This window comes from Rattus rattus, chromosome 6, assembly GCF_011064425.1.
Source record: "Rattus rattus isolate New Zealand chromosome 6, Rrattus_CSIRO_v1, whole genome shotgun sequence".
Classification (NCBI taxonomy): domain Eukaryota; kingdom Metazoa; phylum Chordata; class Mammalia; order Rodentia; family Muridae; genus Rattus; species Rattus rattus.
Window position 1 is genome coordinate 135,909,712 of NC_046159.1, and position 16,365 is coordinate 135,926,076.

The 16,365-nt window shown below is 42.0% G+C and overlaps 2 protein-coding genes across 3 annotated transcripts in view; one reads left to right on the forward strand and one right to left on the reverse strand.

Moving 5' to 3' along the window:
• Pex1 (peroxisomal biogenesis factor 1) overlaps positions 1–3,583 on the forward strand; it is a 40,657-nt gene extending 37,074 nt beyond the window's left edge. Inside the window, exons 22-24 of the mRNA XM_032906996.1 lie at positions 830–1,027; positions 1,287–1,417; positions 3,035–3,583. Of these exons, the coding sequence (XP_032762887.1) occupies positions 830–1,027; positions 1,287–1,417; positions 3,035–3,119 (414 nt within the window). The 3' untranslated portion in view covers positions 3,120–3,583. The remainder of the gene's footprint in view (positions 1–829; positions 1,028–1,286; positions 1,418–3,034) is intronic.
• A 2,173-nt stretch (positions 3,584–5,756) lies between these two features.
• Positions 5,757–15,999, reverse strand: Gatad1 (GATA zinc finger domain containing 1). 2 transcript variants are annotated; one of them, XM_032906997.1, is made up of 5 exons: positions 15,396–15,999; positions 14,772–14,897; positions 12,845–12,904; positions 8,189–8,372; positions 5,757–6,078 (listed from the first exon to the last, which is right to left on the reverse strand). In XM_032906997.1, the coding sequence occupies exons 1-5, from the start codon at positions 15,627–15,629 to the stop codon at positions 5,888–5,890; spliced, it is 795 nt and encodes a 264-aa protein (XP_032762888.1). In that variant the 5' UTR covers positions 15,630–15,999; the 3' UTR covers positions 5,757–5,887. The 2 variants fall into 2 exon arrangements, with proteins under 2 accessions (XP_032762888.1, XP_032762890.1); XM_032906999.1 differs by lacking the exon at positions 5,757–6,078 and adding an exon at positions 6,216–6,293.
• Positions 16,000–16,365: the final 366 nt, after the last annotated feature.

Genomic DNA, 16,365 nt, shown 5'->3' on the forward strand with positions numbered 1-16,365 from the left:
TTTTTATCTTCTCCCTAGAAATACCTGGGAACATTAGCATAACTATTTTCTGGGGATCAGAGAAAGGGGCTAGGGAGATCCCTGACATTAAAGTGCTTGGCACAGACAGACATGATCGAGCTCTGACTCCTAGGACCCACGTACACAGCTGGTCACAGTGACACATATCTGCAGTTCCAACCTGGGGGAGACATGGATGGGGGATCACTGAGGTTTGCTAAGTCTGGGTCTATCTCAGAAAATAAAGCACAAAGCAATTGAAAAAAACGCTGGACATTGACCCTGGCCTCCACACTTAGACACACACACACACACACACACACACACACACACCTGCACACATGAGTAACGCTCATGTTGAACCTGTCCTTGCCAAAAATGTAATAGGTTTGAGTACCAAAACATTAAAAGGAAATAAACCTTTATCTTATGGGTACTGGTTTGTTTTGCTATGGAGATCTTATACCACAGGTATCGGTGAACCTTGGTTTATAGAATATTGTCTTTTAAAAACTTGCTTAACTTTAGTGAATTAAAATATAAACTTACCTAAGGTTACTGCTTGAGGGATATGATCCCTGAGAGTCTGCCTGTATTCCTACCACCAAACAGCACCAAGCAGACATGAATTTGGAAGGAAAAGTAGTGAGGGAATATGGCAGGAGAGAGAGGCCAGGAAGTGGGATGGATTTGATAAAAATACATATATGCATGTGTGAAATTCTCAAGTAATAAATTTTAAGATGGAAACAGAGTTTTCATTTTTTACCTTCAGTGACATGGCTCTCTTCTCTCCATCTACCTCTCTTTGTCTTTACCCATCATGCAGAGCTCACACTGTCTGTCTGCACCGAGCTCCATGACTCAGGACTTACCTGCCACTCCTGGGAAAGACCCATTGTTTACACAGCATCCTGTGTTCAGGACACCTTCCCAAGAAGGCTCCCAAGACCTTACCCAGGAGCAGAGAGACCAGCTGAGGGCAGACATCAGCATCATCAAAGGCAGATACCAGAGCCAAAGTGGAGTATGGCCTTTTCCCTTCTTCTCAGAACTTTTACAAGTTGCCTTTCCTTTTTTGACATGTGTTTCTTTGGGTTTTAATTGAGCCATATTTATAAGCAGTGTGCTGAAGCCCAGTGACTCAGCCCAATGACGATCCTTGCTCCATGATTGTCTCATGAGAGAGAACGTATTCTCAGGAAAAACCTGACAATAACACTGGGACTGCCACTCCATCTCTTGAATTCCTAAGTTAACATCTGCTTACTCTGTTTTTATTTAAGGAGGATGAATCCCTTAACCAGCCTGGACCAATCAAAACCAGTTTTGCTATTAGTCAGGCACATTTAATGACTGCGCTTGCCCACACGAGACCGTCCATTAATGAGGATGAAGGGAAGGAATTTGCTGAGCTGTAAGTAACCATAAGAAACATATTGTTCACTTCAGTTCTGAAGGGTTTACATTTTTTTTAAATTTGGAAGCTAATTTAAATATATATATGGTTAAATCGGGGCTGCAAATGAGTGACAGAGCATCTGCCTGGGATATGTGAGACCCTGTGTCATCCCATTCCCAGAACCAGAAGAGACTGTAGTAACTATGCACTAGACTTCCCTTAACTAATCTGTTCGAGTGTGTGAGTTATAGTGAACTGGTTTTAGAAAATGAAGAAATAGGACAATGAATAGTGGTCTAAATTAATTCTAATTATTTAGTTTATAAGATTTATTAAAAATATACTGGTTTTAAATGAGTGTGGTGGTCCACCTTTAATTCCAACACTTAAGAGAGACAGAGGCAGATGGAGACCAGCCTGGTCTACATACTAAGTTCTAGGACAGGCAGGGCTACATCTCAAAAACAACAAACACATATACATGTGTGTGTATTAGTGATACACACACACACACACACATATGTATGTCATGATATATACATTCAAATATAAGCATATTTGAATGACTGGCCATCATTCCATGTTAGTGATTCAACATAATTAAAAAAAATACTTGTTCCTGGTTTTGTCTAAGAGAAAATACTTCAACTCCTGTTCACCTTTGCAGCACTTTGGAGGGAAGTGTACATACATCAGCAATGTGTACTTACTGTACAAATATCAAAAAAACAAAGGAAGAGTAGGAAACAGAAATTCCTTAATCATGTGACTTTGTATACTTATTTTTTTTTTTTTTTTTTGATCTTTTTTTTTTTGAGCTGGGGACTGAACCCAGGGCCTTGTGCTTCCCAGGCAAGCGCCTACCACTGAGCTAAATCCCCAACCCCATACTTCTATTTCTTTTTTTTTTGGATCTTTTTTTTCCGGAGCTGGGGACCGAACCCAGGGCCTTGCGCTTCCTAGGCAAGCGCTCTACCACTGAGCTAAATCCCCAACCCCTTCTATTTTTAAAATAGAGTGCTCTACCTGTGCCGGTAGCCACTGTCCCCTGAGCCATCCATCCTTCTTAAACACCGTTTGGTAGACTACGCAGGGGGCCACCTTGTTGTGTTCAATGCCAGTTTCTAGAGGATTTCTGTGACAGGGTTCAGGTTCTACAAGCAGCTGGAGCCAAGCGTTTGCACTTTCCCTGGTTCACCTTTTCCCTGGTTCACCGTGCCGAAGTGGAGTCGCCGCAGCACAGAATGCGGGTATCTCTAAGGCTCAGAGTGCAGCACACTCGCTGTAGTGTGCAGTGTGTCCCTCACTGCAGAACAGGCCAGATCGCAAGCCCTCCCATAGCTCAGTGTGCACTGTTCTAACCATGGCCCATTTGAGTACAGACGCATTATGTACTGGTTAGCAATTTCCTAGTCTTTGAATAAAAACTATAGCAGTTATAATTTTCATATTGTTCCTTGTTATCTGTATTTTATCCTGTCTAATATAGTGGCTTTTTTTCCTCCTAGACTGAAACTTTGAAAATTTTAACATTGTCTATAATTTTCTAGTTTTTCTTTTCATTTCTTAAAATATATTTGAAAAGAATCTATTATCTTTCTTATTCATTCATTAAATATCTTTCTTTTTAAGGTATGAAAACTTTCAAAATCCAAAGAAGAGAAAAAATCAAAGTGGAACAGTGTTTCGAACTGGACAGAAAGTAACGTTAGCATAAAATACACTTCTGATTTTTCTAGATGTGTCTGTTTGCTCTGATGGTCTGTCCCTAAGTTGTAACTATAAGAACAATGTATAGATTTTAATTTAATAAATCTGGTTAATCTATAAAATCACAGAATGGCGAGTGCTGTGACTGCACATGCTCAGGACTATCTGAGATTACTAGTGCAGGCTAAATGGGGTTATTTGTAAGAGATGGTGTTTTGTCCCTCAGTCTGTATTAGTCCTCAACGGTCTTATGTCAGTGGCAGAGCTCATTTGCTCTCCTGCAGAGGGAAGCATTTCTTGGCACTCACAGACCCAGAGTCACTGTTTTTCTAGCTCCTGGCAGATTGTATGCCTTGCAACTTCTTGACTGTTTCGGAAAAAGATATATTCTATTATCTTCTTTTTTTGTTTTTTAATCAGAACATGACATTTACACATAATTCAAATAAATTTAATCCCTTCAACCAAAAATGCCTGATTAGATTCTTGATCCAGCCCCCCATCCAGAATCTTTGATTTTTATCTTGATACCCTCTTAATCCATGAATTAACTTGTAAAGTCAGCCACCATCACCACAAACAGTATGTCTCATATCTAGTAATTGGCTTTGGCAAAGGAAGACAGAGGAAGGTAATTAAAATATACCGGTAAGTGTGTGAGACGCATGTGGGCGGGTACACACGCAGCATGGCTGCCTGTCTGCAGTCTTGATAACGGGCTGCCAGGTTTCAGACAACTTGCTGTATCTTCCTTTTGGATGCTGGCCACAGTTTACAGCTTTCCTGCCCTGCAGTTTTTCTTTAAACTCTAATAAAATTGTCCTCCAGCCTAAAACAAAAACCTGAGCAGCACAGTCCTCCCTCGGTTTCTCCAGCTCTAGTATTAGGTGTGGTTTTGGGTCACAGCACATATGAAATATGCTGTGCTTCCCAGAGTTGGCTCCCTAAACGTTAACTGGTTCAGGATAACCATTGGAACTAAAGCCTGTAAACCTCCTAGGTAGCACTGTGGTGAGTCATGAGTCATGTAACAAAAGATTGATGTCTCTATTTAATACCACCTGGGGGAGCATCCCATTTCCTTCTTAAGTGGTTTAAGTGAAATTTAAAAATCCAAAGTAGGGGGCTGGAGAGATGGCTCAGTGGTTAAGACTGCTCTTCCAGAGTTCAATTCCCAGCAACCACATGGTGGCTCACAACCGTCTGTAAAGAGATCTGATGCCCTCTTCTGGTGTGTCTGAAGACAGTTATAGTATACTTAAATATAATAAATAAATATTTTAAAAAAATCCAAAGTAAACCCACTGTAAAAATGTTTTTTAATGAGAAACTGGAATATTAATATTTAGAAAATCATTTCTAATAGTATAAACAATGAACTGTATTTGACACCTTATGTTGACATGAAGATGCTTTTTCCCAACTTTGGGACGAAAGAAAAAGGGTGAAAGCATTCTGATGAAAACCATCAAGATCAAGTCAAATCCTCATAAATTCCTACAGCTAAAAACGTCTGTCTGGATAGATCAGGACAGAGGCAGGTACCTGCCCACTTCCCCCCATCATACAGCCAAACTGTACTTGAAGCATAGATGACAGGCTTTCCCCATGCCAAAGCACACTGCCCACATTCTCAGCATGTGGTGTGAGTCTCTGGACTACCAAAACTAATGACCTTTAGTCACTTTCAAGATAGCCAGTCACCAGTCCCTGTCTTAGATGGCTAAAACATAAGGCCCCTCTCACAGAGGCTGCTGCTGCCGCCTCAGTAGGAGGAGGGGTATCTATACTGTGTGCAGACCAAAGGCCTGGCTGAAGTCCCACAGAAGTAGCTGATGACAGGCAAAGGCATGTCTACTGAAAGCAGTTGAAGGCTATGGCGTGAGATGAAAGTATACAGAGCCAGGGCTAATCAGTCACCCACTAGTTGCTTTCTGTAGGACTAAAGCAGACAAGGTCTGCTTCTAAAGAAGGAAAAAGTCTGTGTGGCTTTGTAAGACACACTGGTCACATTTTGGTTTAGTCCTTGATCAGAAATCTGAAACTTAAACCTGCCACGGTGGCGCACACCTTAGTCCCAGCACTTGGGAGGCAGAGGCAGGTAGATCTCTTAAGATCAATGTCAGTCTGGTCTACAGAGTGAGTTCCAGGACAGCCAGGGCTGCATAGTGAGATCCTGGGTTAAAAAAAAAAAAAAAGAAAGAAAGAAAAAATCTAAAACTTAATGTTTTTATACCTATAAAAATATAATTCACTTTATGAGTTCCTAGAAATAAATTATGAAGAAAAATAGACACTGCATGTTTATAATGATTTCTCTGGAATCTGTCACTTTGCCTAGGAAAATATTCATTAAACTTAGTATTTAACGGCAATTCATTCTTTTTTCACCCTGTGGTTTTCTAAGCAACAGATACTAAGCAAGGTAATATACTTACTGGGTAGTTAAAATTTTTCTCCAGTCATATTTCCATGTAAGAACTTCATGAAGAAGTAGCTGGCATTAACCAGCTATGGTCTAACACACCTGTAACTCTAGCACTCAAGGAGGATGAGGCAGGGGGATCTCAAGGTCAAGCCAGCCTGGGCGACATATGAGACCCTATCTCAAAAACTTAAAGAAAAAAGTTTTAAAGAGAAAATGTGTGGCATATCTTGTTATAAATATAAGAAAACTGAAAATCCGGCTTTATTTTGGGATATGTATGTATGTTCTAGGATTAAAACTGAAGCTTTACACTTGCTAAGTAAGCATGCCCCGGTTTGGTTTTGTAACTACAAGTGGTTGGCAACTGTTTCCTTAATAGTTATTGCAGGAGTAGGTCCAACATGAGTCCATATGTAGCCCTTCTCTGGTCGGGTGGGAACTGTGGGAAATGGTGATGATCTTGACTTGAAATACTCAGAAGGTGCGTGGCAGACAAATTCCAGATACTCCATCTTCCTTGGAAGATCTTCCTCTGGCCCTAAGGGGCAGCCAGTGAAACGGTAAATACAGTTTTGAACACAGGTATCATCTTTATAAAATGTTATCATTCTTAGAAGAAGCACTCTTGGATGACCTACCTGATGTTAGCCTCGGAACATGTATTTCTCTGAAGTCACACTCCATTATCTACTCTACTTCAACTGATTTAGGAATACAGCATCCTCTCCCACAGTGCTCAACTGAGAAAGGATCCTGAAATACCCAGTATTCTGTAGTTTAAGAAGTGCCTGTACTCTTCTAAGTACTTTACATACATCCACACTTTGAATCCTCAAAACGTCCTCATGGGCTGTTTTTCCAATTTCACATATACGCACACTGAGGAAAGACGGATTAAGGACTGGAGATGTTCCTTAACCAGCAGGCCGGAGGGGCTATGAAACCAGCAGTCTGGTCCAGAGCTTGTGCTGACTGTCACCATGTGACATCATCTAGGCAGGGAAGCATCGAGACTTTGAGGATCATGAAAAAGGAGTGAGTGAGGAGCCCAGAAACCATTTGGAACAGCATGGCCTCTGATGTTCCATATTTCTAGACACAAATTCGGTCATATGACAAGCTTGAGTGAGTGAAAATAACGAGGGATGTTAGTTGTCCTTGGAGTTCTCACTAAGAAATGACACTCCCTCTAGGATACAAAATGAACAATGAAAATGTCCAGTTCAGGAAGAATGAAAGTACAAAATAACTGAAGGAGACTGAACTTTCAAAATGGTATTAGCCAGTCATTTTTATGAGTCTCTCAAGAATTAGTTGTACTCTATCTTTTGAATGCCTTTAAAGTGATCAACCAAGTACCATTGCCATTTCAACCATCAACAATTTTATTTTTTTGAATAAGATACCATGTATGCTGTGTAGAAAGATGTATACTAAGAATTTATAGGTTTTAGAAATAATTAGGAGAGTTCTTTTAGAAATCATGAGTAATTTTCTATAACTAACCTATATAACCTAGTCCTGTGTTCCTCTTCACACAGTTTAGGCTTGGGCCACGCAAACACATCTTACCCACATCATGTTAGTGGGTATATACTGTTCCAGCCCACGGTAACAAATGACATTCAAGTATCAACTATATAAAATGTCTTTGTATATCCTACAATGCTCTTTACTTTTTTGTATGTAATGATATTTATGTTTTCTTTTTAAAATATTTATTTACTATATATAAGTATACTGTAGCTGTCTTCAGACACACCAGAAGAGAACATCAGGTCTCATTACAGATGGTTGTGAGCCACCATGTGGTTGCTGGGATTTGAACTCAGGACCTCTGGAAGAGCAGTCAGTGCTCTTAATCACTGAGCCATCTCTCCAGCCCACCTTTTTTATTCTAGATTGAACTTTGTTCTCAAGCCTCATTTCACATGCTGATGTCTAGCTATGTGCTGGAGATGGGACCATTAGACAGGTAACCAAGGTCAAATAAAAGCAAGAGCGGGTTCCCTCAGTTCCAGATAAAGGACTACAGGCGACTAAGAAATCCGAGAGGGAATTGGTCATGGTGTTTCCTCATAGCAACACAACAGTTAAATAAGAAGCCCCCTTTGCCCCCATTATCTATTCAGCCCTGAAGTTGTATGTATAAAGTAACATTAAATGGACTCAGCAAGTTGTATTTACATATTTAAGAATATACATTAATATATACAGTAATTAAACAATTAACAGTAACAGAAGTAGAATCAAAGTTTGAGAAAGAATGGGATGGGGTATACCTGAGAGAGTCATAGGAAGAAAAGGAAAAAATATAATTGCATTTTAATTTAAAAAATTAGTGGACCCCTATCTGATAAGACTGGTGTCCTTATAAAGACACTTTATGGGGCACTCTATTTCAGTGTGCACACACAGAAAAAAGATCATGGGAGACACAGCAATAAGACAGCCATCTGCAAGCCAGGAAGCAAGGCCTCCCACGCGCTCATCGTCAAGCAGCTCCCAGATCTGACTTCCGACCTTCAGAGCAGTCTGTTGCTCAAGCCCTACAGTCTGTGACATTTTGCTATGACAGCTCACACAGACAAGCACATTCATTTATAATGTATTAAAGAATTAACCAAATGTAAGACGCTGTGCCTTACCTATTATATATGATGCAGGATCAAAGTGGTCTCTGGGACTAGCGAGGGTGGGAATGAGCCATGTCAGTGCGGCACTCTTCTCACAATACTGGTCCTGAATGAAACCCCTGATCTGAGCATAGTACGGCTTCCCATCTTGCTCATCAATCACAGAAACAACATCACCAATTTGGTAATATACTCCCTGGGGAAACAGGACAGTCTTGTATTTAATACAGTAACGGTTAACAGCCTTCATTCATCAGCAAGCAAATTTTCAAAATAGTAAAAAAAAAAAGGTCTGAATATCAATGTTTTATATTATGTTGATGTTGTTTCCCTTCTGAATGAAAAATAATTACATAACACCAATATATGACAATTTACAACTGGGGAAATATTTCTTCATATAAATTCTTTGATTTTTATATCATGAAAGTACTACTTGTAAAAGAAGGATTTCATTTTTAAGAGGCGTTCTGAATTCACAGTAAGATCATGGAAAGCAGATTTAGGGAGTTTCCCCTAGCTCCTCTGCCTGTCACATGTCCAGCATCCTCTCCTGTCTGTGTCTCCATTATCTAGTGACACTCGTGGTGACTGATGAACCTGCACATCACGATGACGCAAACATCACAAATTAACCTTAGTTGTTTTGGTGCCCTATAATCCAGGGTTTGGGACATACACAACATGGATCCACCATGATCATTGCTATAGTACTGTGAGTAGTTCCACTGGCCTAAAAGTCCTCTACAGTAGCCCTACTTTTTTTTTCTTTTAACAGTCATTAAGCTGTAGAAAAGTTAAATGACTTGTTGCTCAAGTCCACACCAGGCAGAAACTGTAAGCTATGTGCCTACATTAACTAGGTCAGTGGTTTTCTTGTACCACCTTAAAAACAAATCAGCATTCGCTTGGTGAGACTAGAGACTCAACACTGCCCTTTCCAGTTGTCTATTCTAAGAAAATAGATATGATAAGTTCAAAAGACACGATGAAAACCCTTTTTATTAGAATCAGCATTCAGGACATGTTACCACATTTCCCAGACTCCTTGACAACTATCTCCTCCATGGTCCTCTGTTTTACATCTTCTCAACAACAGAATGACATACTCATTTCCTGTTCTATTTTATATGCAATTAACTAACCTGAATTACCCCAGTACTGAATTCTCTCCATGCTTCTGCTATCCATCCCAGGTCTTCCTCCCTGATCTTGAGATGGAAAATTTTCACCTTTGAATATCATAATGGTTGATCTTTATGACATGTAAAACTTCCATATAAGTGGGTGCCGTCTTCAACGGGCCACGTGGTCCTCAACTGTAGGAACTATGTGTGTTTTACTTGAAACAAGGCCTTTGTAGTAGCCAAAGGTACTAAGATACATACAGTTTAACCATAAATGATTATGGATAAATACTTCCAGTAATTCAGCGGCACCATGGGCATCTGACAGACCTAGAGTTTCTCCTAGTGGATGCTTCTTCACATATCTGAGGTGACTGACACCTGGGTGACAATGAATGCACAGTTTCTGCAGGTGACAGTCTACTTATTAGTGCAAACCCATCATCAACCGGTCCTTTCCTGCCCTACTACTCCGAGGGTGTTCTACATCCTTATCAGGTAAAGTCTGTGTTGTTACCTGCTTTGCTCACAAATGTCGATTCTCCCAAACCACAGACAACTGTATTTGTATTTCACTGGCACACAGACATGTGCTGACTATGACTCATAAGCATGTAACTGAAAATAAAGCAGCCATGCAAAGACACGGTCTTAGGGAACTTTCAATGCAAGTACACCTAGCATGTGCGGTGTGTATGTGCAGTGTTCCCTTAACTGTGGAGATACAATGTAACACACTGGTCAGTACCTGAAACCTTGGATGCTGCTACTCTATGCACTCCAAATTTTCCTCCTATATATCCATACTTATGAAAGTTTAATTATAATTTGGGTAAGAGATTAACAGCAATAGCTAGTAATAGAATAGTAATAAAACAGAACAACTGAAACTGCAGATAAGGAAAAATAGAAATACCTAACAAACTGCACTAAGACACTTACGTAAGCAGTTTGTATTTGCTGGCAGCAAAGGAGGTGAACACGAAAAGTCAAAGAACACTGGATTAGGAATGGCCACTCTAATTAATGCAGCAGGTCAATGCAGGTGCCACAGAGGCCACAGGAGTTGGAGTATAGATAGTTGTGACTGGCTGGATGAAGGTGTTGGGAACTGAACTCAGGTCCTCTGTATGTACTCCTAACCACTGGGCAATCTCTCCAGTCCCTTCCTCTCATGTTTGATCTGGGGCTCCAGCTCAGTTTAGAAGCTCACACGGACCTCTTGAACTTGCCACCATGATGTCAGCTCTGCTGTCAAGAGTGTTCAAAATGTTGGCTCTCTGCAATATTACTTGAATATTTTGCTGTATTTTACTTTTACTATTTAATAAACTCGGCAGTAGATAGCAATAAAACTTATCCTTGTAATAACATGGCCCACATGCTTTTCCATTGCCACACACACAGACATCACTAGTATGCTAAAACTGCTGGAGAAGTCATACAAATCTGAAGCTGCGATGGTGACCATTTGGATCGTTCATCCATTAGTAACCCTGCTAAATATTTAACATGCACAATATCAGGAAGTAATTACTACTTACAAACTTTATTTTACAGACGAAGAAACATTAGAGATTAGTAACATAATCAGCTGGCAAAGCAATGAAGCCAAGATCTGCTTAGGTTCTGGCACCAGACTGCCTTGCTCTGTGACTTACCATAGTATCTTGGACAAGCTAATTCATGTCTATATGAGTCAGTGCCCTTATCCATAACATGAGGAAAACAGTGATGCTCAGCACTGTCTGACGCACAGGATACATGCTTCTGTGTGCAAGCATGCGAGTACACATACACACACGCATGCACGTGTGTGCTCGCTCACACACACTCAACTTTATCTTATGATTAACAATTAACCATACATGAAATTCTAGAAATGTAAGAGAAACTCTGGCCTGTGACAGACTTTTCTTTTACTAACATGTGAACTAACAAAAATAAGCACACTCAAAGGTCATAACCCGTTTGAGTGCCCAAAGCTGTTTGTTTGGGTCAGGTAGAAAGCTCTGATGCACCATTGCCTCCTGCATGACAGTTTAATGGCTGCTGCCTACAGCAGGCCTGCCAGCCTTAGGGGCATTATCTCTGTTCTCCTTTTATGTCTTCTAGCCTAACAGTAATGAGATGTCACATCCCTCACTGAAGTCAGAGCTCTCTATAAGCTTTGGCCCAAAGGAAGACCTTGCTTTATCAACAAAAATATGGACAGTGAACTAAGAACACAAGTGAACTGAGAATACTTGTTCAGCTTTTTTGTTGTTGATGAAGTTCAATTGCATACTCCCTCAACTTGATTTACAAGGCTAATTTTTATTATGTAAAGAACTATATTAGAAAAACACACCCTGGGGGCTGGAGAGATGGCTCAGAGGTTAAGAGCACTGACTGCTCTTCCAGAGGTCCTGAGTTCAATTCCCAGTAACCACATGGTGGCTCACAACCATCCGTATTGAGATCTGATGCCCTCTTCTGGCCTGCAGGCATACATGCAGGCAGAAAGCTGTATGTTGTACACATAATAAATAAATATTAAAAAAAAAAAAAAAAGAAAAACACACCCTTATTGTGAATGTTTGCCCTAAATACTCTAATGCTTCTTGTAGGAGAGATACTATGAAGCTGCCTGTTTGCCTGCTCTGCAGACTGTGCCAATCTACACACTAATCACACTAATCTATATTTACATAGTCTACATATAAAAATTGATGTATTTCAAAGACAGAATGAATGATATTACAGATATAAACTGATATATCCCTGGAAGAAGCATATTTCCTAGACTCAGTAAACTTTTATTAAGTTTTTTCTTTGTTTTTATGTGTATGGCTATTTTGATTGCATGTAAGTTTGTATACTATGTGTGTGTTCCTGGTGCCCAAGGAGGCCAGAAGGTGGCTTTGGTTGTCCTAGAACTGGAACACAGAGTTGTGAGCCACCATGTTGGTACTGGGAATCGAACTTGGGTCCTCTAAGAGAGTAGCCAGTGCTCTTAACTGTTGCGCCATCTCTCCAGGTCAACTTTCTTTTTCTTTTCTTTTTTTCAGAGCTGGGGACTGAACCCAGGGCCTTGTGCTTGCTAGGCAAGCGCTCTACCACTGAGCTAAATCCCCAACCCCTTCCAGGTCAACTTTTAAAGACTTTTTTTAAAAAAAAAAAAAAAATTGAAAGTAGATTCTTCTCTCATATAAAACATCAGAATCACAGATTCCCCTCCCTCCGCCAAACTTCCCTTCTCCCTAGATGTACTCTCTGTTCCCTTCAGAAAAGTGCAGGCTTTGAGGGACAAAACCAAACAAGATAAAGTAAGACAAGGCAAAAGCTGGACACGGCAATCGATAGGAAGAAAAGAGTACCAGGAGCAGGCAGAGGAGCCAGAGTCACACCCACTCCCTCTGCTAGGAGTCCCACAGAGCACCAAGCTAACAGCACAACATGTACACAGAGGACCCGATGCCTAATTTAAGGCAGCGTCACACCCGTCAGAGACCTTTCCTACAACGAGCCCGGCTGCCCTCTCAGTGACTCCGAGGCGTACCTTGTAGAAGATTGACTCTGCGGTGACTATGGTAGACACAGACTCAGGAGCTTTGATAGGCTACGAGAAAACAGACGCAAAAGCATTTGTACCTATAGAGTATGCATGGGCATTCCCATATACACGAGAATTATCTAGTTTAAAAAACAAAACTACACAACACACACACACACACACACACACACACACACACACACACACACACACACACACAGCATGTGAAGCAGGTGAATATTTCCACTACGTTTGCTACTACTAATTTGAAAGTGCTGAAAAACAAAAGGTGAAGTTTCTGACTATGCTGCTAGGAGCTAACACACAAAGCTCTCTAGTGCTCCAGCAGACATTAACATCCCAAGTACAGAAGCACAGAAATACAGTGGCTCTAAAAGTCTGTGCATGCCAGGATGGAAATCATAAAATAATGTACAGATAAATATAAAATGAAAAATTTAACTTTGTTGCAAGCCTGAACTCTTTGGGGTTCTTTGCCACATTGTGCCACCATTAAAATCCCTTCTTAGAACTGCAACACAAACCTTATCACAACCTAAAAATGGCCTCTCCTATGACTCTGCCATTCTCCAAGAATGGATATGCAGAAAAATTGATAATGACGAAACTGAAGAGAACAGTCTTCCATGCAAGCCTCACAACCTGAGCTGGACAGTGGGAACCAAGGCAGCAGGGTCAGCTCCTGAAGTCTGTCCTCTGACCTCCACGTATGTACCTCAGCATATGCACCTGCACTCATGTACACAATAAAAATACACTCGAAAGGAAATAAAAACGAGAACAACGAGGCCTGGGAGAGCATTTGGTCTTGCAGAGGACCCAGGTCCAGTCCACAGCACTCACATGGCAACTTTTAACTGTCTGAAATCCCATACCAAGGGATCCCATGCCCCTGCTAGCCTCTGAGCCTACCTGGTACACACATGCAGGAGAAACACTCATACACATAAAATACAAATAAATATTTAAATAAGAATCTACAATCTTTACGACTCTTCTCCTGGGCCCATTTTACAAATGAATATGCCTACTTTAGAAGGTGTTTACTGGCAAGTGAGGCTTTTTGTTCCAAAAGTAATAACCAAGCTGAGATAAAATATCTACAATATCATTCACTGTGCCCAGGGGTACAAAAAAAAAAAAAAAAAAAAAACCAAAAAAATCCTTATCATAACAGACTCTAGCATGAGACTTCAAACAACTTTCATACATCAGGTTTAGAAAAAATTTTGTATTTATAATCACCAAATTCATTATGAACCAATAGATACAGCGTTTCCCCTGGGGCTACCATAACAAATAAGGTATTAATGAATTATGTTATTTGCCCCGCTCTTTAAAAGAAAGAAGAAATGTTTGGCTTTTTTTCTTTCCTTGTTTTTCAAGACAGGGTTTTTTTGTGTAGCCCTGGCTGTCCTGAAACGTACGTTCTGTAGATCAGGCTGGCCTCAAACTCAGAGATCTGCCTGTACCTGCCTTCTGAGTACAGGAATTAAATGTTAGCACCGTCACTACCCAGCAAAAAAATTTTTTAATCAAGAGCCCTAACTTCATGTAATTGTCAATGAACAAATTTAACCGATTTACAAAAGAACCATAATTTCTCTTTGCATAGAGAATGTGACACATTGAGCTAAATTACACATTTCTCTTAGACTTTTTTTTATATTTTCCAGATGAAAAAGTAAAAGCTGAAGGAAAAAAAAAAAAGAGAAACTGCTTTTCTAACCTCAGAAATTGCAAGCTTCTTACAACAGAGCTCATCTTTTGGGAAACCTTGCCTTCCCTCCAGAATAAGGCATAAGGGCTCCCAAGAGGTACACTAAGTTCAATAATGAATTAGAGAAAGCAGTGGCAAATCCCACCATACCCAGTGTCTGATCAAGAAACACAAGGTCCACATTCATCTTACGTTTTTTAACTTAAAAATATGTCTTCTCCCTTTTCCTTTAGTGGAAACTTTCTTTTCAGCAGCTGGTGCAGATTTGTACTTGGTATTTCTGAGCCGAGCGGACCTTCTGTGAATTTCTTGCTTACTCTGTTACACAATTTAGAGAAAAGGAAATCAGAACTGCAGAAGAAAAGCCAATATAATGATCGCACAATGATCAGAGGATGCACTTGGTTAAAATACTTAAAAGACTGAGGGCTGAGAAGTCAAACTCTGCAGGGTCTCCCCAAGAGGTGGCTCTGCTTTCCAGAGAGAAGAGGACAGGAGTGGGTGGAGGCCAAGGCGGGGACTATTTATTATTCGTTTGTTGAGCTTATCGCACAGGTAAAATATCTATTTTACCCCCACCCCCAAATGTTCCCTGCATATCTCATAACAGAATTTCAATGCAGTCACTTTAAGCAACCTAACAATTTATTAACGTAATGACAAGGACTTTAATGGTCAAGCGGTCCTCGGCCTACAACCGAATGGTCTCGTTCGGCTGACTCCGTGCGTTCGGGACCCCTTTCTGCAGCTTGTCACACACCGCCCTGTCTACCGCACGAAGCCCTTCTCCACTGGCCGGAGAGGCCGAAGGCTCACCTGCTTGCCGCCCCCGCCCCCGTTGCTCTGCGACGGACCGGCCGAGGCGGTGGCGAAGGTAGCGGTGCCGAAGCCGCCTCCGCCCCCGGTCCCGCCCGCCACTCCCGCGCCGCCGCCCCCGCCGCCCCGGCCGGTGCAGTGATGACAGAGGATCTCGCCCTGTGGACTCTTCTTCCACATGGAGGACGACGTGGTCTTGCACATGCTGCAGGTGGGCTTCAGGCCCAGCGGCATGGTGGGCGGCTCGGGCGGCCCCCGCGGTCGCAGCGACACGGGAATGGCGGCCGTCTGCACTGGCCGCCCAGGGGTCGGCCCGCCACCTCGGCGACTGGAAGAGCAAGGTCTGAGGTGCTGAGCCGCCCGCGCCGGTACCCAGCGGCCGCCGCCGGCCCCTGGAGGCGGGAAGCGGGCCCCAGCAGCCCGGGCCCCAGCTCTGGAGCTGGGCCGCCCGCGGGGCACGGAGGCCCGAAACTCGTCCCGGCCTCCTGGGAAAGCCAGCTCGGGGGACCCGGGGGACGCTACCCGGGGCGGACCGGGCCGCCGGGGCCCCGAGGGTGACCAAAGCCCTACCTCCGCCCACCGGGGCTTCCGGCGAGGGGCGGGGCTCCCCGGGCGGGGCGGGGCGGGGCAAGCCAGTGTGGCTGACCTAGGCCTTTGGGCTCCGGAAGCCCCACCTACTGGCCGGAAGTGGCCCTGACAGAATTACCATTGCCTGTCACTCTTCTAAGTTTATAACGGGCGGGAAAAATATAGAATTTCCCGTTAAAAGTGAATTTCAAATGAGTAGCGAGAGTAGCCCAGGGAATAGTTATCTGACATTCACATTTACCCGAATATCCTGTGTTTTTATTTGATAAATTTAGCTGTATTGATCAGGACACTTTTACACTAGTTGCTTGTTTCTTATTTAACTTTGGAGTCTGGGAGGTGACCTGATGGGTAAAATTCTTTTGGCACAGGCTTATGACCC